At 42.4% G+C, this 25,039-nt stretch overlaps 1 protein-coding gene across 1 annotated transcript in view; it reads right to left on the bottom strand.

Moving 5' to 3' along the window:
• Positions 1 to 25,039, bottom strand: part of LOC146855485 (sodium-coupled monocarboxylate transporter 1-like) — a 425,617-nt gene that overhangs the window by 313,568 nt on the left and 87,010 nt on the right. The window contains exons 3-4 of the mRNA XM_085651146.1: positions 19,212 to 19,263; positions 5,632 to 5,699 (exon numbers count right to left, since the gene is read on the bottom strand). Coding sequence (XP_085507272.1) covers positions 5,632 to 5,699; positions 19,212 to 19,263 — 120 coding nt within the window. The remainder of the gene's footprint in view (positions 1 to 5,631; positions 5,700 to 19,211; positions 19,264 to 25,039) is intronic.

Genomic DNA, 25,039 nt, shown 5'->3' with positions numbered 1-25,039 from the left:
CACAGGATGTACATCTCTAACGTGCCTTATCATAGTGAAGATACTAAAAGAGTATTTCTTTTTAGGATCTCCTCTTGATAAGACACGATCACAAAGAGTGCAGGTGACTTTTGGAGCATTCACCTTCTTCTGCCCCTGTGGAAATGTAAAAAATTGCCATATAAAAGAGTCTTTCTGTTTCCTCTGTCTCTGTCTCACAAGGGTCTCCTGCTCACTCTCAGAAGATGACTGCTGCTCTGCCATTCTCAAGTACTGGAGTACTGGAAAAGCTGCTCAGCTCCTTCTCCCAGGGAATCAGAAGTAATAATGAGGGGAGTGGGTGTGGTGTTGGATGTTTCTGGAACTGAAACTACTATAAACCAATGAAAAGTGTTGTTTCTAAATCACATGACTTGCCGTGCGTGCACGGTGCGCGCACGGAGCACGCACGCATGCGCGTATGGAGCATGCGCGTACGGAGCATGTGCATGCGTGTACGGAGCACGCACGACGTACGCATGCGCACGTGCAGCACATACGCATGCGCACACGGAGTACGTATGCATGCGTGCACCGTGCGCGCACCGTGCGCGCACGGACAAAAACCCTTAAAAAAAAAAAATATGTAAGTGTTTATAAGTTTATAGAAGATATTAACTATGCTGTTCAACTCTATCCAAATAAAAAAAATTAAAAAACTGAGCCATTCCATATTACAGGATAAAGTTAATCTATAACTATATATATAGTCCAAAAATTCCAACAAGTAATGGACGCTCTCTCGGGGGTCAAGTTGCTACACCAAGTTTAATTTCTTGTTAACCGCTACGCGTTTCGACACCAACAATGTGTCTTGATCACACGATAATACAGTTTCAAAGAAAGTGCTTAAATAAGTATTGAACATGGAAGAAGGACCAACACATACACAGATGTGCAAAGTAAAGGTAGCGGCCATATTGTAAAAGGTTTGTTTACATAGATTCATGGATATAATAACTTAATGTATCACATTGCGTCATAGTTGTCAAATGCATCATGAACTCCATTTCAAAAATTATAAAGCACACGTATTCTGGACGCGTGAAAAAAAAAATAATTTGAAACAATTTAAAGTAAAAATCACATTTCAATTCTCCAACTTGACCCCCGAGAGAGCGTCCATTACTTGTTGGAATTTTTGGATTATTCACTTCCGGCTTAGGGCTTTTGCCGGTTGACGCTCCACCTGACGCGGGACTGGTCCCAGGAAAACCCGTCTTACTTCACAAACTATATATATAGGTAGCTTATTGTAAAATAAATATTTTAAAAAATATAAAAATACATTCATAAATTAGCATTTGAAAAACCTTGCAAATTCACTTAAAAAACCATAGGTTTCATACACGTTATAGTTAGGAATTAGCATTTAAAAAACCTTGCAAATTCACTGAAAAAACCATAGGTTTCACACATGTTATAGTTAGCTGGACATTTCACTCGTAAAAAACCAATGAAATTCCCCCGTTATAGTTAGTTCAGCTAACTATAACTCGCGTGCCCGCAATCCACTGCTGATGACGTCACATATTACATCACTCATGACATGGTCAGTGACATCACTCATGACATCACGGATGACATCTCAAATGACATCACTGATGACATCACTGATGAAGTCATCCATGTGATAAATTACCACATCTTCTCACACCCTAATATAACCTTTGATACACCGACTCAAAATTTAAGAGTTCCATTCTCAAAACCATACATACTGCAATACCAATAACTACATAGCCACTTATTAACTCTTAGGTCTACATACACCTCCACTCATTCACCTGTACAGTCACTCATACTTACAGTCACAACATAAAAAACTATCATATGCATTTATACACCTATATAGACACTCACACACTACCAATCATCCATAGAGCTACTCTCACACCTACTCAGTCATGCAAATAATCACACTCCCATTTACTCACCTATGTGGTTATACACACTCAAGTTCACTTACTCATAAAAATAGTATCACATTCTTACGCTCTTATAGAATCATTGATGCAAGCACACACTCATCCATACAGTCACTCTCACAATCACACACTCTCACATCTACCCACTTATATACTCTTACACGCACATATACTGCCTTTCACATATGTAGTTAGTCACAAATGTACCACTGAGATATACATTCAATCCCTAACACACCCATACATACACTCACTCAACCATACAGTCCATCACAGATGCACTCTTAAAACCATGCACCCATAGAATCACCCACTCACACATCTATGCATAGAGTCACACACACCCTACCCACACAAACACTCAGGAACCCATACAGATACTCAGACAAGCAATCAATAACTCATATAGACACTCATATAGATATTCACAAAACCATGCAGCCACTTATACACCAACATACAGAAACATACAGACATTTACACAGTTTAGTCACTAGTCTGCAGTAAGACACATTTAATGACTCACTTATAGAGTTAGTTACGCACCACAGAAAATCATCCATTTACACACTTGTACACCCACTCATTCTTCAACAGGCCTTTGCCTATATATATTAAACATATTAAAATTGTTAAGAAACACATACTCAATGGATGATGTCATGTCATAACGTGTGTGAAACCTATGGTTTTTTAAGTGAATATTATATATATATATCACCTACTACTCCTAGTGAGGCACTTAATTGATCCATGGCGAGTCTTTCTGTCAGCTGGGATGTGAAATGCCTTTCACTGTAGGAGGCACGGATTTGGGGGTCGATATGAGATATGAGTGGAGGACCCAAATGGGTGGAGAATGTGACGTGAAATGTACATTGTAGAGCAACAACATACCGATATGGAAATATTGGACTATTGGACAGAAGCCCTGAAGAAGTTTTTTTTTAGAATGAAACGCATTGGCTATGGCTGTATACGGTTTTACCATTATGAAATAAAGGATGTCAGAACAAAAATAAAGAGGACTCACAGAACTGGATGCTTTGGACTTGTTTTTTCTGGGTGCACCACCAGATTAGTTGTTTTTCTTGCAGTGGTTCCATTTGATGGCTGGAACTAAGGAGCAAGTGCACCAGATAGGACTTCGTGGAACTCTAAGGAAGGTGCGATATAGCTTGATAGCTTGACCCAACGCTGTCCTTTCTGACATTGCTTTATGGCGAGTAGTATGCTGCTCTGGGGCTCAAGGTTAGTGGTTAATCCAGTAGTTACTGGGTATTGTTGGCTATTTGGATTAAGTGTGTGCTTTCAAATAAATATTTACTCCAGTGTCTTTTTGATAGATTAAATAGGTTCAATCATTAGTGGGCATAATGTTGGTTAATACAAATAGTTAATTGGATGGTAAAATAGGCTAGAGGATATTAGATATCGTTAGGTTGCAGGCATGTGGTTTTAAAGGAGTAGAAGTTGTGATGTATGAAATGAAATGTGAGCAGTTTGCAGAAATACAGCAGTAGAAAAATAAGGCAGACAGGCATGCGTCTTAGAATAGGCTACACTTAGAGAGGGAGGGAAGTCATGCAAGAGGATGCAAGGTAAGGATTTAAGAGCAAATAAAGAAGGGGAAAGAACTGGAAGTTTCTTGATACAATTCAGGAATCATAATCGCCAATTTGGCATCAACAGCCAGTAATTATGTCATCAGATATGCTGGGAAATGCTATAGAGAGGAGCCTTTGCCCAGTGTGGTGCAGTTCATTTGAAAAGCAGTTGTGATACCATCACCAGGGCCAGCTTTAGCACTGGTGGTGCCGGGGCCCGTTGCAACAATCTTTTTGGGTGCTTCCCCCTCCCCACCCCATAGGACATCCTCCACGGATTCCCTCACTATCTCCCAGGAAAAGGTGCCCTTCATCTCTCCATAGCCCCTTTCTCAAATACATTTCATTTGTTTTAAAGCGCTGGTAAAGACTGGCTTTACTTTTCCACTCAGCAATCTATATAAAACAAGCAGTTGCAATGCAATAGGTCTCGCATTACTGACAGTTTGTGGTATTGGCGTTGCAAATAATAATGCAATGCCAATAGCTCATACTTTCAGTAATGCGAGACCTATTGCATTGCAAATGCTTGCATACTGAGCCAGGAACCAGCATTGTATGTCTCAGTGCAGTACCACAAGCTGCTCCTAGAGGTCCCCAGTGAGCAAGGCACCAGCACTGCATATCTAGGTGCAGTACCGCTAGCTGCTTCTAGAGGTCCCTAGTGAGCAAGGCACCAGCACTGCATATCTAGGTGCAGTACCGCAAGCTGTTCCCAGAGGTTCCTAGTGAGCAAGGCACCAGCACTGCATGTCTCGGTGCAGTACCGCAAGCTGCTCCTAGAGGTCCCTAGTGAGCAAGGCACCAGCACTGCATGTCTCGGTGCAGTACCGCAAGCTGCTCCTAGAGGTCCCTAGTGAGCAAGGCACTAGCACAGCATGTCTAGGTGCAGTACCGCAAGCTGTTCCCAGAGGTCCCTAGTGAGCATCATTAACTACCTAAGCGAAACAGTACACAGCTGCTTGAAATATTAGCAATTATATGTTTAAAGTCCTACGGCCCTGGTGACATCAATGGACAGCTGATGATCCACTACAGGTAAGAGAAAGCATGTCCGCCATTATCCCATCTGAGCTGGCAGTGCTCCTTAAATTAAAAAAAAAAAGTGTTGCAAGCGAGAGAGAGAGAACGTGTCCTGCCTGCAAAAGCAGGCAGAAATAAACCAATTAAGAAAATAGCGCTCTCAGGCTCTAATTAAAGCATACCTATAACAACCGAAGTAAAAGGCCCAGTCCGCATGGGAGGTTACAAATGAAGTCAAGGCGGTACTAAGGAGGAATAACAAGCCTATTAACCAATTAGAAGGCAGCATTTACAAAGGACAATGACACAAGCCAATGACAAATATGGGCAAAGAGTGAGCGGGGCTCCAAGTACATACTGCAATACAGCATGCCTCGCAGAGCAGTGCATGTGCGCTGCCTCTAGACTGGTCCTAATACAGCTCTGTTCTTTGCAGAAGGCATATTAAGCCCCAGTTGTACTTTATGGCAAGTCAAAACTGCCACTAGACAAAACTCTGAATTCCCTCTCTAGCAGGAACATTAATCACAAGAGTTATCATGACATTTTTATTGCTGCCTGAATGATGGACACAAGGAATTTTGCAGGAGGTGCTTTTAAATCGTAGGTTATTGCTAAACACAGTGCCCTGCCTGAGACCTGTCCCTCCCCCGTCCCTGCAGGTTAGCACCCAGTGCTGTTGCACCGGTCGCACTGCCCTAAAGTCAGTCCTGATCCTGACAGTATGTTTTGAAAATAGCTAGTCTAGGACACTTAGCTGTTCATTTTTTCAGTCACCTGTTGTTCCCTGCACTTCACATTAGAATATATAAGACAAGCTTGTTACATGTTATCTATGTTGAACTTCAAATTGATTTCATCCCTTATTTTGAAAGCAGGAAATTGCATACTGATTTGCTTCTTTTCAGTGATGCACAATGCAGTGTACATTTTGTTTCAGTATCAGGTAAGCGTGTTTAAACTCAGTTTAACAAATTAACACATTATAATATGAATTAAATTAAAAGGTAAGCATATAAACATTAGCTGAGTTTTCTGAAATGAAATTAACATACCATAGCACAGTAGAATGTGCAAATTAATCCAGTTGAGATGACAGCAAACCACAAGTCAAACCCTGTCACTGAAAGAATTAATTTAAAAAATCAACATGTAATAAAATATTATGCAATAAAAAAAACATGAACACTGTGTACAATCATGCATTGGTGTGGATACCTTTAACAAGTAGAAGTCGCAAGGCTTTTGAGTGGAGAGCAGGGTCAAGATTGATTTGCATAGGGCTAGGTTTAAACTGAAATCGCATGGTGGGCAACGAAATGATGGATTTAGGCCCAGATATTTGTACTACGGGTGAATGTTTAACATTGTTCAGCATTCAATCCATCAGTTGTTCTTTTTGCATTTGTCACCCAGAGTGGGACGGGTATGCCCAGACGTGGGTCCTGGGCTCACTGTGCCACTGGAATCAAGCTATCCTGGCTGAAGGGCGGTGAAACCCCGAAACCGGTCCTAGGATGCTTGTTTCCGGTCCAGGGAGGACCTGGCTTGGAAGTTTGGGCTGGACTGTTCCCATGAGGCACATGGTCAAGACTGATTTGTATATGGCCAGGTCTAAACTGGGGTGGCTCGGTGAGCAAAAGAATGATGGATTTAACCCTGATCTCTTGACTGGGGGTGAATGTTTTGATTTGTTCTGCATTCCGTCCATCAATTGTGTGTCTTTTGCTTTCTCGCCCTAGGTGCACCAGGTATGCCCAGACGTGGGTCCTGGGCTCACTGTGCCACTGGAATCAAGCTATCCTGGCTGAAGAGGGGTGAGACCCCGAAACCGGTCCTAGGATGCTTGTTTCCGGTCCAGGGAGGACCTGGCTTGGCAGTTCGGGCTGGACTATTCCCATGAGGCACAGGGTCAAGACTGATTTGCATATGGCCAGGTCTAAACTGGGGTGGCACGGTGAGCAAAAGAATGATGGATTTAACCCAGATCTCTTGACTGGGGGTTAATGTTTTGATTTGTTCTGCATTCCGTCCATCAATTGTGTGTCTTTTGCCCACTTAAGTAGCCCTTCAAACATGTGTCAGACCCGCCATTGTTAGAGAAGCTCGAAAACTTAAAGAAAAAACAGATCCGCACTGACCTACACGCTCGTATGCTTACAGAGTACTTAAAGTCAGACACTATTCCATTGGGTTTACAAATACGTAACGTTCCAGCAATATTTACCCAGGACCCCAAGTTTCGACAGGGCTTTAGTCATCTGGCCACCACCTGTTCGAGACATTGGATGGTCTTAGGCATTGATACTGCAATAGAGCACAGCAAGAAGGAACTTGAAGAAATAGCTGAACTTGAGAGAATTATCTTAGCAGACGCAACTATCTCTGATGCCAAGGGTCTCTTGGAGAAAGTTAACATTACGATTGCGACTTTTAATACCTTAGAGCAAAACAAAAAAGTCAACAAGATCCAACGAGACATTAAGAACTATCAAAAAGATCAGACTTATCCCTATTTACATGACACATTTTACAATACCCCTTATCAACCTCCAAGAACCCGAAATTGGGGAAGATATAGAAATAAACAGACTATAACCTTCTCTGACTCATCTAACACTTCTGCTGAAGATTCAGACCCCGGTGAGGGATCTAGCGCAGACCATTTGCAAAACAGAACGCACCCACCACCGCTTCTTCCGGCTGGTTTTTTAGGAACCAACCGAGGACGTGGTCGAGGTCGACAAAGACAGAATTACCATTACCAATATCCGGGCGAGCGTCAGACCCGCCGCAAGTTTTACCAATGGGGTCCACCCCAGTAAATTCTGAGGTCATTATCTCACAACCCTCTTTAACTAATTTGATGGAATACCATCCACCATTACAGCCAGTATGTACGCCTCCCTGTTTGGTTCCATCTATGGTAACACCTATAGGGTCTTTAAGTGCACCCATGATTGATGAGAGAGCTCTAATACCCTATACAGTATGCTCTAATATGACTATACCTATATTCAATTTATCTAGGCATATTTTGTCAACTGAGGAAACCTCATTGCTCTCAAAGGGTCTCTCCTTTGTGCCAACGGATCACAGTAATTTTTTTAAATTACAGGAAGATCTTCTAATATTTTTCAGACGGATCCGCCTGAAATACTTTTTTGCAGACAAATCAAGCATTGACAGACCCTATGAGAAACAATTTCATTTGCCTTCCTCCTTTGTACCTCCCACTTCTATGATGCCACCGGACATTCTAACTTTTGAAAAACTAGTGTTACACGAGGTAATGGAATTGAAAAAACAATTTGAATTTGTTCCCTACAATTTGTCACTTCTGGAGAAAGGGGCTATCAATAGTTTGAGTAACAACAAAGAGATAACAATAAAACCAGCAGATAAGGGTGGCGGAATAGTCATTATGGATCATGACAAATATGACTTAGAAATAATGCGCCAATTGAGTAATCTTAATCATTACTCGGCTCTGCCGTCTGATCCTCTTTCTAAAATCCGTGAAAAAATTTTGATAGTGACAAATCAGGCCCTTCTTTTGGACATTATCACAAAAAAAGAACATGCTTTTCTGAATAAACTTTACCCTAGAACACCGGTCCTATATGTTTTGCCAAAGGTCCACAAAAATGTTTCTGATCCGCCCGGTAGACCCATTGTCTCCGGATGTGGCTCAATCTTGGAGCCATTGGGAAAATATATTGATTTTTTTCTTAAAGAATTTGTTTCTTCAACTACCACCTTTGTACGAGACAGCACACATTTGATCAATATTATAGAGGATTTTCCATTCAATACCGATTCAGATCTTATGGTCGGTCTAGATATAGAATCCCTATACACAAATATTCCCCATGCTGAAGGACTCGCTGTTATTAAAGATCTTTTAGATACCAGACAAAGACCTGTCCGTATTCCAAGCGAGTTCATTTTAGAGTTGTTACATATTGCTCTAACCAATAACTACTTCCTTTACAAAGACACCTTCTATCTGCAGGTAAAGGGAGTTTCAATGGGGGCGTGCTTTGCTCCAAATTTTGCAATATTGTATGTCTACCATCTTGAAACTACTTTTGTTCTATCTACCCTTAATCCATTTTTGACTAATGTCAGACTTTGGCGTCGTTATATTGATGATGTTCTTTTGTTTTGGCATGGTACACATGAAGATTTGGAATCATTTATCATTTGGTTAAATGGTTGTCAGAAGCATCTGACCTTTACGTCAGATATCAGAACAAACGATCTACCTTTCCTAGATTTGACCCTACATTGTGAGGATGGCATAGTGGGTACTAAACTTTACCGAAAACCCACGGAACGTAATACCTTGCTTATGTATACTAGTTACCACCCGCGAGGATTACGTGACGGTTTACCATACGGGCAGTTCCTCCGAATCAGAAGGAACTGTAAATGGAAAAAAGACTATGTACGTGAAGCAGCTACCTTGACTGAAAAACTTTTGTGTAGAGGATACCCGAAACATCTGGTACGCAGGGCCTCTAAGAGAGCCTGGTACTCTCATAGGGAAACGATCCTATGCCCCTCTGAAAGAACCCAAAACCAACGAATCCCATTTGTCAGTACATACAGTCCTTCGAGTAACAATGTAAGTAAAATAATGAAAAAGAACTGGACAATTCTTCGAACGTCTGGTTTATACAAGGACCCGCCTCTGTTCTCTTACAAAAGAGGCGATAACCTCTCAGACAAACTGGTACACGCAATAACATGGCCTGCAAAAGAAAGTTCAACTCCATCAGTTACATCTATGTGGGGTCTGCCGCCTGTTATTGGCCATTTTAAATGCCAGACATGCACCGCTTGCGACCTTACTTTTAACACCAAGTCCTTTGTTACAACTGATCGCACTTATACCCTAAAGCATTTTTCAAATTGTCGGACCACTAATGTAATTTATGCTATACGCTGTCCCTGCAACTTGCTATATATTGGTCAGACTACCCAGATGATTAAGCACCGCATCAGCCAACACAAGAGTCGCATCAGATGCTGTGTTGAGACTGCTCCATTGGTTACCCACTTCAAGCAATTTAATCATACAGAATCTGACTTCACATGGCAGGTAATTGATCGCCCACAAATACCACCAAGAGGTGGTGACCTTCAACTTCTATTGAATAGATGTGAATGTCGCTGGATCACACGCTGCAACACTGTGAGTTGTGGTCTTAACTCTCTGGATGAATGGAATTCTGTTATGCCAACATCATAAGGGATCTCTGATTGATGTATGCTCTGATTCCTTGCACTTGTAAACTACAGCGGGTATTTAATATGAGAACTTGTATCCCCCTCTCCCATTATATCGGATGTAGGAGGGGTTTAATGTTTGTTCTATTTACCAACACGGCACTATTATATGTACTTTGTTTGCTATACTGTGGATTGCTTATACTGTTGGTCTATGTTTCTGTGTTAATATAACCCTTTCCTCTGACTGTGAAATCTGATGATCATGTGGATACTTCTTTCGGCAAGTTCAAATTAGAGACTTGTTGACCAATGTGTTTGTTGTATATATTTTGTATATATATGTGAGCTTTCTAATGTTAATTGCCTTTTCTTTCCTTTTTTTCCCCCCCCTTTTTTTCCTTTATTGGCTCTTAAGCCACCTTTGCACACTGTCCCCTTTCCCTCTTCCCTCCCTTCGTCCACCCCTCCTTCCCCGCCCTTTGACCCCTTGTTTAATACAAGTTAGTCTTATCATTCAATTCAGACCGGTTTCATCCCTCCTGGACCACTTCCTGTGATCCGGTCCCTTCTCGTTTACTTGCTGTTAACTTGTTCCCCTGGGGCACTACGTTCAGCTGGTTGTGAACGGTCTAGTAGTTCTCTTTGATGGACGCGCCTGCGCGCCTTTGACTTCCGCCCTTGGGAGCATTTCCAGACCTTTGTTTCCATCACTGTCTGCGATTCAGTCACCCCGGCGTATTGGTTCCGCTCACCCTGCCGGCGATTTTTCGCCTGGTCCACGCGGATTGAGTGTATTGGCTCCACTCAGCGGTCTTCGTGACACTTTGGCACTCCGGTGTAGAATACTCCATTGTTGAACCCACCGGTCGGATTTTTACTTATAATACTTGGTAAGGGACCCTTCGCAATTTAATTTATTATTGCTTTTTCGATTTTAACTGCTAACTAATATAGGAAGCAATAGCTCGCTATTAATGGCCGCAATATATTTTTTGGTTTGTAGAGTTGGGCACAACTCTCATTAAATGTAGGTTGTCCACCTGAACAGGACCCTCGAGTATACGACTGCAACGGACCCAGTATATCGGCTAACTCGGTACGTTTGCTCCCCTTAGTTTAAATTGTCTCCCCTTCTTACCTGGGGTTACCTTGTATCCTAACTAGTTCCTATTTCCTCCCAGCTCCTGCACGTATTATTGGCATTAAAAGCAATTTGTCATACCACCTGACGTATAAATCCCTGATGATCGCCCAGACATTAGCGCTCTGAGCGCCTTCATTAGATCAGCTCTCAGGTGAATTTATACACCCGTTCACCGTACTGTGATGCACCTTCCCCCTCTTCCCCCCCCCCCCTTTTCCCCTGTCCTTTTCCGTGTTTCCCTCCCAATTCTTCCTTTTTTCCCTGCCCCTTCTTTCCTTCCCCCCTTCCACTTCAACTTCTAATTTATTCGTTGTCTCGTTTGATTGCCCTTACCCCACACATTTCCACTGTCTGCACCATTTACCAATTTTCCGTTTCTAATTTTTCTTAATTTAAAGATGATCTACCTACCTTATACTCTCTTTACTTCTCTGCAGCACTCTTCAAATTGTAGCCATTGTCCTGATGATGACCTTAAGTACATAAGGTCGAAACGCCGTCGACAGCCCAGTGTAACCTACGGCCCCCTAAGGATTTATACCTTATCACAAATTATTTATTGTGTTTTTGTAATTTGTTTATATTAATGTTGTCCTTTCACCTTGCGCCGCCCACACTGTATATATCACTTGTGTCACTGCACTTATCACTTACACCGAGCACGGTCAGTACACAATTGGTGTATGTTTGGCTACCAGAATTTGATTTAATTGTATCATAGTGCTGCTACTATTCCTTTGCATAATAATAATAACTAAAAAACTTTTTTTCATACTTTGGTCTCTTGGCTTCCCTCCTTTATGACTTATGCGTCTTTGTTTAAAATTGTCCCTATAATCACTGGTTGAGACATTGTTGTTTTGATACCATAATCCACCCGGTCTCAACTGGGTATACGGGTTTACTCCTGTTTCACGTTCCTAGACCCGCCATTGCAGCCTGTATGTGCAGTTTTAAACTGCTATTTCGACCTGGCCAAATAAATCTTAGCCAATCCTAAAACTTTATTTTTAATACATATATGTCACCCTTAAGGTAGTCCCTAAAAAGCCCCTAGGACAGGGTGCAGGGTTTTTAAAAAGTTTGAATGTACTTTTAACTTTTACATGCCCTGGTAGTGAAAAACTCTTAAATTAGTTTTTCACTTGTGCAATGCCTACCTCTCTCATAGGATAACATTGGGTTACCTTATTACATTAATAAGTGAACATTTTTAATTGCATGCAGGTCAGAAAGTCAAATTTGGTACATAAAGAATTGTAATGTAATACCTTCTTTAATGGTAACGTTGGATTTTAAGTCATAATTCTGAAAATGCCTCTTTTAGAAGTTGGGATTTTCTCCTTCTAACCATTTGGTGGCTGCAGCCTGCATCCTGTGTCAAATGACTAGGTACAGCTGGCAGCTGGTCTTTTACTCCCAGATAGTGAGACAAAAGTGGGATGGGTGTTGGCAAGATGGTCCATCTCTGACTTGATAGGGGGCTGAGCTGTTACCTACCACACTTGCGCATCATTAAGACTCTGCCTCATCACACTAACAAAGGGGGTAGCACTAGTATTTCATGTACCCAAACAAGCTGGGGTAGGGAGGGAGGAAATTCCAGACACCTCTGCAGGGGGAAGGCTCTAGAAACTCCCCCCACTTCAAAGGGAGCACAATGGTATAAGCCATGGACCCCCATACCCAACTCTTCAGTGCACTCCTGGACATGTGGATAATACAGAAGAAGGACACCCTGCTGCTATACTGCTTAAGGACCGCCTTGTTTGCTGAGAAGTAAGAATGGATTTATGCCCTCGATCCCAGGCTGAAGTGACTCCAAGGTTCAGCTCATTGGCCTCCTGCCTGAGGTAAAGGGCTCCAGAGGCCTCCCTGCAACTGCCAAGCTGATCTGCTGCACAGGACCTGCCTGGACCTGCAACTTGACCTGCCTGAAACCTGCTGGCCTCTGCTGGAGTGAGTTCCTGATTCGTACGCAATTGGTGCCTCTCCAGGTCAAAGGCCTTTGGCTGGCATCAAAGAGAGCTCCTCATAGCCTAACTGAAGGTTGTATCAAATATGTGACAAATGGACACGCAGTGACGTGAAACCCCACAAAGCCTCGCTGCACTGTTGCAAGCTTCATTGGAACAGATGCAGAGCGAAGCAAAGCCTCACAGCTCCACTGGAACTAATACCGAAAGATGAAAAGCCTCGCAAAGCAACGCCGTGCACACTGTGCACCAAGTACATAAGGTACAATCCTCAGCGGGCCAATCTAAGACTTGTGCCTGGCCTGTGCTCCTCCCCATTTGGCCTGAACTTTTGACTTTGTCCCAGTCCTGCTCAACAAGATACACTCGGTTGGCGCTTTGTGCCTTTTGGTACTACTTTTTTGTAAATATTTCAACTTTCAAATCTCCAGTCAACTGATTGGATTTATGTTGTTTTCATTTGAAATAATTTTTTTCATTTTACTATATTTTTCTAAATTGGTGTGAGATGTTTCACTTTGTAACTGGTTGTGTTTTGCTTAAATAGTTTACATATTACCTCTAAATTAAGCCAGACTGCATTTGTGTCAATCTACCAGAAGATTAAGCACAGGTTGATCTGGGGTTTACTTGTGTTTCAACCCCTTCAACAGCTAACCCAATTTCTCCACAAATTGTGTGGCACTAGGTTTGTAATAAAATCTTGTATTTCATGGAAGCCAACATTAAAGCAACAAAGTAACCCTTTAAAAACATATTCTTTACATGCGTATGTTTAAATAGTTTAGAAAACAAAGGACATTGTTGTGTCACCATCCATTGATACTTGTGAAATTTTAAATGTGTACTCAGAAAGCTGAAGAATTTACTGAGCAGCCTTTTTACCTGAGATCTTTTGTACCATGGCACCGTCACTCCTCTTTTAATTTATAATGTGTATTCTCGCATAGCCAGACATCCTATTGCGAAAGATAGACCATGGAGTAATGTAATGGGATAAATGTAAATCTGTTTGTACAAGATTACCCAGGTAATTTTGAATCTAGATAGTTAACTGCTAGAGTGTACCATTGTGTCATTCATGCAGAGCAGTGACCACTGGGCAGCCGATATTACTCTTTGGCCCCCCAAATGACACAGGTATCTGGCACACCAAATATTCAATGCATACCATGCTGGTGTTCTACAGGTGGATAGGCCATAAAAATAATTATGTTTTGTTTTTCTCTTTTCACATTTGCCGTGTGTTCAAATACAAAAGTCAATCATCAAGCTATGTCTCCTGACAAATTGCTGCTTATTCTTTTTTAAGATGGAGGTGTTGTTTACTTTTCTTTCTCTCTGAAAAGTCAGAGAATTTTGTAACGTGAACTATCTGACCATCTCACCGGAGTACAGGGAATGCAAAAAGAAACTGTAGTATATGGATTTTTTTCTAATATACAAAAATGTGCAAATACCTGTAAATGAACAACATGAACATTTTAATAGTTATCAGTAGTTATGACAGTGCAAATGAAGTGCATTCTGTTTAGAATTCTAAAGTGTGATGGTAACAAAGACTTTAATAGGATCAAAACAAATCTTGTGGCTGCATAAATGAAAAATATTGTATTGTATTACAGGATTTGCATAGTGCTTACTATCCTTAGGTGGAGCACTTTAGTGCTTACCTACATGGGCAGCAAGTTATGACATATAGGGTGTGTAGCTGGAAGGGTTTTGTCTTTGTTTTGCGATTATGTGTGGTAAGTGTTCACATGTCGTGTGTGATGACCATCGAGATGCTGTTATGTCATGGGACACAATGCGGAGCAGTATATGTTTTTTCAGTACACATGCAGCTTTCAACAGCTCTGCAGGTCCTTTTCTGGTATTTCTTATGATTATAGTCTGCCCAGCTTGTTACTGCCCTGTGTTGTCCTATCAGAAATTGTGTTTATAGTTCTGAGCCTAAGCTGGCATGGTTGGAGGTGGAGAGAAGTGGCGAGATCTTCTGGGATGGGCATTGTTACTATCATCCCGTATCTGAGTGTCATTGTAAGGCGTAAAAAATGTAAAGAAGAGACCATAGTATATAGATATTTGGAACCGGACGTAGCGTTCCAGATTAATCTTCCGATTGACCAGCAGTGAGTGACAGATCTCTTCAGTTATTCCATCTACTGGAGAGTTCTATAGATACAAATTATTAAACAAATCATTAATCACTGCTTCTTCACTCTAATCACAAACAAGCATTGGCAACTGTCAATGCTAGCAGTTACTTTAAAAACCAACTCATCCTCTCCCCAACGGACAAAACAACAACCGTAAGAACCAACTTCACCAACTGCATGACCAAGATAGGAGACTGGATGTGAACCAACTGCTTGCAGCTCAATTCCAAAAAGACGGAACTACATGGGATTCTTCCTGGTGGCCGTAAGAACTAGGAGCAACATCCACACCCACAGACAATGCAAGAAATCTAGGGATCACGCTAGACGACAAGCTCAAAATGATGGCTCAAGTCAATGCAGTGTGCACCTCCTGCTTCCACATCCTACGCATGCTGCGAAAAATCTTCTAATTGTTGCATCAGAACACCAGCCGAATCGCACGCAAGCACTCATCACCAGCAGACTGGGCTAACTCCTACACATACTCCAGACCATCTAGAACACAGCAGCCAGACTCATAGTCAACCTCCCATGCCACACCCACAGCAGACAGTACCTCAGAAAGCTTCACTGGCTCCCCATTCACACATGCAGGCAATTCAAACATCTCACACACACATACAAAGCCCTAAACAGGACCATGTGCCAGAACAGCCACATACACTTTCCTCAACCCACCAGTCCCCAATGCACTGCCTCACTCGCACTCATTCCCAGCATCCGCAAAAGCAAAGCCAAAATCGCTCATTCTCCTACATCACATCCAAGACATCGAACTGCCTCCTGCAGCCAATCAGAGCATCCTCCTCACCTCTTGACTTTCACAAGAAGCTGATCAATTGGCTCTTCGTATATGCACCCTCAGGACCTCAAGCCTACACACATGCCCAAGCGCCTTAATACCCTCTTGGGTGATTAGTGTGCCATATAAATCAATTTAACACAACATAACATAGCACAATAAGGGCAGCAGTCCCTGATAGACACTTATAACGAACAGATACTGGGTTCCACTAGTACAGTATACTAGGAACTACTAAGTAAGTTTACTTATGACAATTGTGTATAAGACAATCAAACATACACTTTTAAGGGTTAGAACACTGGCACTGGGGTCTGGTAAGCAGGCCTTAATGCACTGTCAAAATCATTACCCAGACCTAATAGTCGAAAAGTGAAGCAAAAGGTGGTGGTGAACCTGCAAAAAGCCAGTTCCCCACAATAAAGTTTTTGCCAATACAGCTGTCCAAATTGATTTCAATGCACAAATTTGCATTTCTTTTCTGAAAAATATCTGGAAAGTTCAACCTACTTGCTGAGAAGTCCAAGTTCTATTACGGAGGTGATTTAGTTTCTAGTGTACATTTAAATATGGCAGTCTCTTAACTGTTTCATGAGATGAAGCTTGACTTTTGTCTGCATCTGTAGTAATGCCGAACGATCCCCCTGCGAGTAAAACATTTCCATTTCTAGTACACATGGCATTTCTACATTCACCACTCAGAAAAGTGCATGCTTGCCCAAGCAATCATAAGCACAAATAATGTGCCATTATGAGGATTCAATGCAAAAAGTCTATTGCATGTGAAGGAGAGGAGAATATCCATAGTTCCGGAAGTGGAGGACGCTGTAGCATCCAAATGGGAGGTACTATGGAAGCAGTATCAAAAAGAGAGGTTATCACAGAGCAGGATTCTAGATGCAAACTGTGAAACCACCTCTTGGAACCTTAGAGGCTGAGCTTCTGTCTGCTCATCTACGGCTCCACTAAGTGGAGATGGAACTAGTGCATTCAGCCAGGTCACAGGTCTCAAATAGACCCATCCCAGGCTCAAACATTCACCTATCCTTTACCATGCCTAAGTGTCTAGTGGTCAATGTCCAATAAAAGTCACCTTCTGTACAGCACTTTTCACACACCCTGCCTGTAACTATGAGGGGTGTACGCCAATGTAAAATCCTACTTGAAGTCCATGCAGTTTGACTTGCTTTTGATCAAATGTAGTTGAAACATCCATCTTTGTTCACGACCTCATAACGAAATGTATTTTGGTGCCTTCCCAACTTCTGTTTAATTTTCACCATTATTGCATCATTTTGAGAAGAGACACACTGGTAAGTTTAAGTAACTTTTATTACTCTTGATGAAGAGCCATCACTAAAATGTTTTAAAAACACTGTTCGCCATCATTTTTTCCAAAATGTCCTTGATGGATATGCTCCAAGCTCTCTTTAAAGTTATTTTAGGTTAGTAGTGAGTTAAATGAAAACTTCACTTTTTAAGTTGGGCAGAAGTAGGAAACTCCACACTTTACGAAGCAGATAAAATTTCCTAACTTTACTCGAGGTAAGGTTTAGACCTTTGGACCTTATAGGTGTAATATTTCCTGGTGCCGAATGTCCCACTTAGGACATCCTCCTTCAAAAAATGTTGAGTCTGGAGGCTTTACATCCACCAACTCAGGTAAGAGGTGTGGGAGGGAGGACTCTGAGCTGAGGCCAACTATTACAAAAAAAAGAACTTCGTAATCTTTGCATTTCACAAAGCTTGAACAGTTTAGAAAATACACAAAGTTGGGAGTTAGCTGACTTCACAACTATACATCCCTCTACTTTAAATTCCATCTAATTAATATTGAAACCACAATATCAGTGGAATAGAATAGTGAAGACGGATTATCAAATTCATAATATCTGCAGGAAGGTAAGTATAGATTTCTATATCTTACTCCAGATATATGTACCCATGCGATATATTTCAAGGTACGTTAATGTGAAGCCCGGAATAGTAAACCTATACTCCTCTGTATGCACTTATATTTCGATATTCTGTCCTTGATATTCTTCTACCATGATATTCTGGGGGTGAATATTTAATTGTACATCCAATTGCACCAATAATTAAAAAAAAAACACCAAAAAGCATTGTGTGCTTCAAAACCTTGCATTCTGTAACTTTTTTGCCTACAAGCGGGAAATAAAGCACCTATAGTGCACAGCTTTAATATTTGTTCATAGCTGAGATCCATGCCCCCCTAAAATATATACTTCAGGCTCTGGGTCTGCAATAATGATTCTTTACAGTATGACTAATAGCACATAATATTATGCTTTGTGTCGGTGGTGGAACCACAGTGATCCTAAAAGCAGAAGATATTTCATTCTGGACTGTGGTCAGGGAACAAAAGTGCTCTGGATTAATGTACTAGGGCTCAAGCCTTTAACATCCATTGGTGCTGCAGGTGCAGTGAACCGGAGCCCAGAGGTCCACAGGGCCCCAATGAACCCGATTATTGTAGTATTTTGCAATTTAAACAGTAGTCAGAGGGGTAGTTTCCTTCCTTGGATTAGGGCCCATGACACACTGGCTACTCTACTGCTAGGGTTGACACCATCTCCTCAGTGTGTGAACTCAAATTGCCACCCCTCTCAAGAAGGGCAACTGAAAAAGGAAACATTGATGTAGTTGATGGTGCCTGAACTAATTATTCATATCCGAATGACTAAAAAAGCACAGCATTGTAAATAAATGCACACTAGCATTTAATTTTGAGTGCATCTCGTAGACAGGAAGATGTGAAAAATTATCCCTCACTTATAAATATTCAAGGGTACCAGAGACCCCAGATGTAGAGCCGGAAATGGGACGATGGGCTAATGAACTGGGATGTCAAAGCAGAACATAATAAACTTTTACATCAGCGTGTCAATCTGGATCACAGTGACCTCCATTTTCTACAGGAGGGTAGTTTTTTAAGAAAAACCTCCGAAATCCACTTTCTGTCAATGAGCATTGTAACAAATACATTAAAATTGCTATTCACTGTTTATACAAGAAATGCCTGCAATGAAATATGTCCATATGTGACACATAAATATTCATAGCTGTTTTATGTGAGAAGACAAAGCCTATCATTTAGTGGTTCACAGACTGAGGCCCTGATTTAGAGTTTGGTGGATGGGCTACTCTGTCACAACCATGGCGGATATCCCGTATGACATATCACAAGTCCATTATATCCTACGGCACTTGTAATATGGTGTAACTGGGTTTCTGCACACTGGAGCTAGCAAAAACATACGAATCTAGAAAGGTGATGTTGCCAATTTCTTACCCTGATTTATTGCCAACGCTGGTATATAAATTACAATTCCAGTATACACCACCTGAAACGAAAATCCACAATATTTAATCAGTCGATCAGCAGAATCCCCAAAAATTGAAGTTTTGACCATAGATACTAAATGTATTCATAACAAACATCCCCTATGATCACTGTTAATCAATACAGTCCTTGGTTGTACAGACAACGTAGCATTTTGATACATGAAACTACTGTGTATTATAAAAACACATTTGCTACTGCCTCAGTGCATGGTGGCATACAAAAATGCTACATCCCCTCCAGTTACAGCTGTTATGTTCTCTACAATAGGTGAAGTTCAGTTCTCAAATAGTGACTTTTGAATGTTTCAATAAAAAGAAAAATAGCACTGATGGCTTCATTTGACCTTACCTAACTTAATCAATCAAAAAAGATTTATGTCTGCTGAGAAGCAAAAGAAATGAGTGAAATAGTAATTCTATTCCCATCCTCTTTACATGTTCCTAGCTATCTCGTGCGGAGGAGAGATCTACAGAGAGCACAAGGACAGGTTATGAAGCTTACCTGGGACACTAAATAAGTGCAGATCACCAAGATACTCTTGATGATGCCCAGAAACAGGTGATGAGATGCCAAACATGGAACACTATTATAGAACAGTTCAATTAAGGATCCACAAAGATTGGATCGTCCTAGAATTGGAGAAGTGTTGGTTATTTATGGCACAAGCTCTCATGTCACCACCTGTACGGCGAGCTATGTGTTTGCCTGAACATTGCAGAGTTATAGGCAGATCAAAACATTTAACATATGTGAGAACGATTTTGTATTTACAAATTAGCTCAGACAGTGAGTGATGAATCCAGAGACCAAGGTTGGGGCATCTACCTGAAATCTCACTGAATGCAAGAGGGTGATGCTTGACTTTGTAAGAATTAATGAGGGGGTGGGTGAGGTTCTCAGAAATTATCTGGAAATATTTGCCCATGTTTCCTAATGTTAGAGGCGCAGATTGGTAATTCTAAATTGTATGTTTGGTAATTAGACCATTGCACCTTCTAGAATTGTGGATGCTGATATTCATGAGGGCCAACTTCTGCAGTGCTTTTGATAGACCCAGCGATTTCTGGCTGGCTGGGACACACCAAAGCCAGGCAGAGTCCACCGCCCTAGACAGGATGAGTTAGATACACTAGTCGGTTAACCTGTACTCACCCTTGCGTAGCTTTGCACAGAGCAGCCAGAATTATCCTTAGAGTAAAAGTGTAAAGTATTGGTACAACCCCCACCCGCCCAACACACTGTGTATGCTACAAAAAGACCCAACACCCTATATATAAAACACTGGCCTTTGCCTTACACACACATTTAAATCAAAACAACATACTTTACAGTTATATGCAATTGTCAAACTCTTTCATTAACAGCAGAACAGCATGAACATACATGTACTAGTCATAGGTATTCACTTGCTCCATTATCCCCTCAGCCTCGTAAGCAACATATGCCCATATGCGTATTTTTACTAGGTGCTCATGAACCAAGCAATCCTTCTCCCATCTATAGCAACAGAAACATGTATGCAGGCTGTGTTTATCTTTTTTTCTACTCAGGTGCTACTTAGTACCCAAACAGGTTACACACAAGACTCCAATCATATCGTAACGCACATGAGAGAACACAATGGCAGCATAAGGGGGAGCTGGAGATGGAGGGGGTTAGGGTTTGTGAGGCGCAAGAGCAAGGTAGCACCGTCACAAGTCTAGGGGTATGATTACTACCTTGTCCTGGGATGTGCAGGAACTTAATACCCCACTTAAACGTCACAAGTTCTGGAAATACTTACTAGACTCCCATTTTGACATTGTGGCCATACAAGAAACTTGCATCAAACGTTCAGAGGATTATAGCTTTAAACATAAGTTTTATTCCCTTAGTATAAATAACACATTAGTATAAATACGACATTCCCAATAATGCATACCCCTTACAGTTGTAATTGTCAAGAAATCACAGGTTCTGACTATGCCTCGTGACCTAGCCCCTCAACCACTCAAACTACATCAGCCAACGATACATGTTGCATCCGCTGGCAACATTTTGATTATATTGATGGGACCACCTAAAGTGGAAGGAAACAATTACATGTTCTCGTACATACAGTTTAGGTCCTCAGGCACCTGGTGGCACCTTCACGTGGGTGGGATCACTATCACCTCAAAGGCAAAAGACTGTGATATCCTAAGCTGGCGTGTTCCTAATTTAGAGAATGGAGGCGTGAGGTGCAGTTGCTCCCTGCAGACAGCCGTGGGAGAACCCAAGGCACAATGAGACCCCTCGGGTCCAGTCATTGTATTCTCAGAACAGAGTACCTTGTGTTGTGGGTCCATAGAGAGGGTGCCGGCGACCTCAGACTGACGCCGCAATGTCAGGCATTGTTTTCCTCCTGATCTGGAGGTCAGAGACAGTCTATGCTACCAGCTAGGGCCCCGTGGACTCTGAAGACTTCCCTCAACACCCATTCGAACACCACAGGCTACGGAGTGCGAACTAGCACAGGTTTCTGGTTGTAAGTTCAGGTCCCTCGGACTCAGCAGACTTCCCTTGCACTCCTTAAACTCCTCACGCTACATTACTCCCAGGTGGGCCACTGGTCGTTACAAGCGCTCTCCTCGGCACAGTGTGATTACTTTACTGTACACGTCGGGATGGTCCTTGTCCCAACCGACAATCACTTGCACCTGTTTCCGCTACACCCTGCGCGGTCCTTGCAATCTCGAGGAAATGGGGAGATTATTTCTGTCTCTGGGATCCTGAGGACAGGAGGCTAGCCAACCGGGCCTTGGAGAGTACTTAGGAACCTGGGCCATGACAGTTGGCAATTAGCTGCAGACCAGCAACATCCAAGCAAAAGGAGGCTAAGCCAAAGCCTAGCAAACAGAAGGAGATGATGGACGGAGCACTGACCCTTTTCAGACACTCACCCCCAGTCACAGATCTGGGTTGAATCCATCATCATTCTTCATCTCACTTCGCCACCTCAGTTCAGACCCAGCCATACGCAAATCAGTCTTGACCCTGTGCCTCATGGGAACAGTCCAGCCCAAATTGCCAAGCCAGGTATTCCCTGAACCGGAAACAAGCATCCTGGGACTGGTTTTAGGTAACACCCATCATCAGCCAGGCTAGCTTGAATCCAGTGGCAAAGTGAGCAAGGGACCCACGTCTGGGCATACCCTGCCAACTTGGGTCGAACAAAGCAAACACAAGGAGATGATCGACGGAGCACTGAAACTTTTCAGACACTCACCCCCAGTCACAGATCTGGGTTGAATCCATCATCATTCTTCATCTCACTTCGCCACCTCAGTTCAGACCCAGCCATATGCAAATCAGTCTTGACCCTGCACCTCATGGGAACAGCCCAGCCCGAACTGCCAAGCCAGGTCTTCCCTGAACCGGAAACAAGCATCCTGGGACCGATTTGTGGGTAACACCCTTTATCATCCAGGCTAGCTTGAATCCAGTGGCAAAGGCAAAATGCACCAAATGATAGTCCCCTTCCTAAAGTATGACAATCCCCCGGCCATCACAAGTCTGTGGATTATCCAGTTGCAGTCCTTTCAACACCAACAGTTCATCTTGCCTATGTCCCAGCGTGCAAGCATATGCTTCCATTCCCAAAGCGTCTCCAATTCCTAAGGGTAGAGATCCAGTAGTTATAGCCACAATGTCAATTGAAGATGAGATCAGTTCAAAAGGCCACCTTTGAAATGAATGGGCCCACTCTAAATGTTGTCCTGTCTGCCATCCTACCCCGGAAGGCTTGATCAATATCTTTAGTGGGGCCAAGACCCTGCCCCTTGGCATGCAGGTGCCAGTTCCACCCCTCGTAACCATCCCAGGAAGGCCCCTCAGAGTCAGAGGTGGCAGTTTCCCTTGAACCCCTAATTTATGGCTGTCTTATCAGTAATGCACAGATGTAGCTGTGCCCCCAACACCCAGCTGTGGGTTGGAGACAGCCGGACAGGCACACAGAGCCACAAGCACAGAAATGCCCACTTTACCAAATTGGTATTTCCACCATAGTAATGTCGAATCCACTTGTACCACCAGGGAGGATTCGCCATTACTAACTCATCGATTCAAACAATATACTGCCACTCTTCTGCACATAGGAAATACAGCCAATAGCCTTTCCATGGATCTCTCATGCCAATTTCATGCGAGAAGCAGACCCAACCATACCCCAAAGGACCCTACGATCAGCCCAGCTCTCCTACATCGTGGTCCCCCACACCAGAAAGACCAGATCGGGAGGCCGCTCCTTCTCTTTCCGCGCGGCTAGAACCTGGAACGACCTTCCGCTCCACCTCAGACAGACAACATCGCTCCCCATCTTTGCAAGAAACCTCAACACCTGGCTCTTCGACAGACCCCCTCCTTGATGGACTGAAACCTGCGATCCCTCCCACCCCCCAGCACCTTGAGACCCTTACGGGTGAGTAGTCGTGCTTAACAAACACCTGATTGAACCGTACTGAACACATCATCCGGTGCGATTCATTACCAGTGCATATAGTGCACCCATGCATACGCCCTACCTCTTCCAGACACCACACCCTGTCCCCAGGGAGCACTCCGATATAGCAAGAGACATGCAGAACCTTGGCAATAGCTTTTTAAATGCCAAGATGAGTAACAGTAACCTGCACACAAAGGCCTGTCATGGCAAACCTGTGGCACATTTGAAGAGCTACCTCCGTGGGTGACACAACCAGTTCTGCAGGCCACAGAGGAGTATTTGAGTTACATGCCCTAGGTATATGCCTTACCTTTTGACAAGGGGGGACTTACAGCTAACTGAAATCAGCAAATCATGTATACACTAATCATCAGTTTGTATATGGCAAGCACTCAAAGTCCTACGATAGCAAAACATGGTCCAAACAGGAGGTCGGAAGCCAGAAAGTTCAGGGGAGACCACACCAAAAAACACCAGGTCTAACAGTGTTTAAAAAGAGCTTGGACTAGTCAAAGGCCTTGTGAAGAAGTTCAAAGAACCTGAGAAGGCATTTTATTTCAACTACTAAATTAATTAGTAGCGATAAGAAATCTGATTCCAATGAAATGGTGTGGTTGAAGACATTTGACCTTACACCTATCAGTCTTTGATTTTATCTGAAGACATACATTTCAAGACTCTCCATAAACATTTGAAATATATGGTGCATCCTGAACAATTAAGAGTTGGTTGTGTTGCACAAACAAATCTCTTGCATGAGAGAGTATTAGGTGAGCTGTTTGATTGTAAGAGTTTTCAAAAAGAAACCAATGATGAAATGTCTCATGGGCAGGTCTTTGTAGAATCAACATACTTAGAGGAGTATTAAACAATAAACCTTATTGCTTAAGGTTGTGATGTGCTACAGTTATTGGAGGTGTAGATTTGGTAGCCAGTGAGTTCTCTCAAGTATCTGAGATGATTGGATACTCATTTCTGGGTGAATTTCTGAGTTGAGACAATAAAGGTGAATGAAATATGAGCGCTCTTTGACACTCTATGTACCCAAGCAATGAAAATTGCATTAATGGATTGTTCCTTGTCTGCGCAGGACCACTTCCAAGCATCTTGCACCTGGGGCATTTGAACATAATTGTTTGATAGAGTAATTGAAAACTACATTTGTCCTGAGACAGACTGCAGAAGATGTGAAGATTGCTAAATGTTAGCACAATTAACCTTTCTCTTTTTAGTTTTAAGTCTTTAAATCCTGAGAATTTTTCCCTCCAATGCTGCGCCTTTCTTTTATATTTGGGGCAGTGCGAGCTTAAAT

This window comes from Triturus cristatus, chromosome 4_1 (assembly GCF_964204655.1).
Source record: "Triturus cristatus chromosome 4_1, aTriCri1.1, whole genome shotgun sequence".
Lineage (NCBI taxonomy): Eukaryota > Metazoa > Chordata > Amphibia > Caudata > Salamandridae > Triturus > Triturus cristatus.
This window is presented reverse-complemented; position numbering and strand designations above follow the sequence as displayed.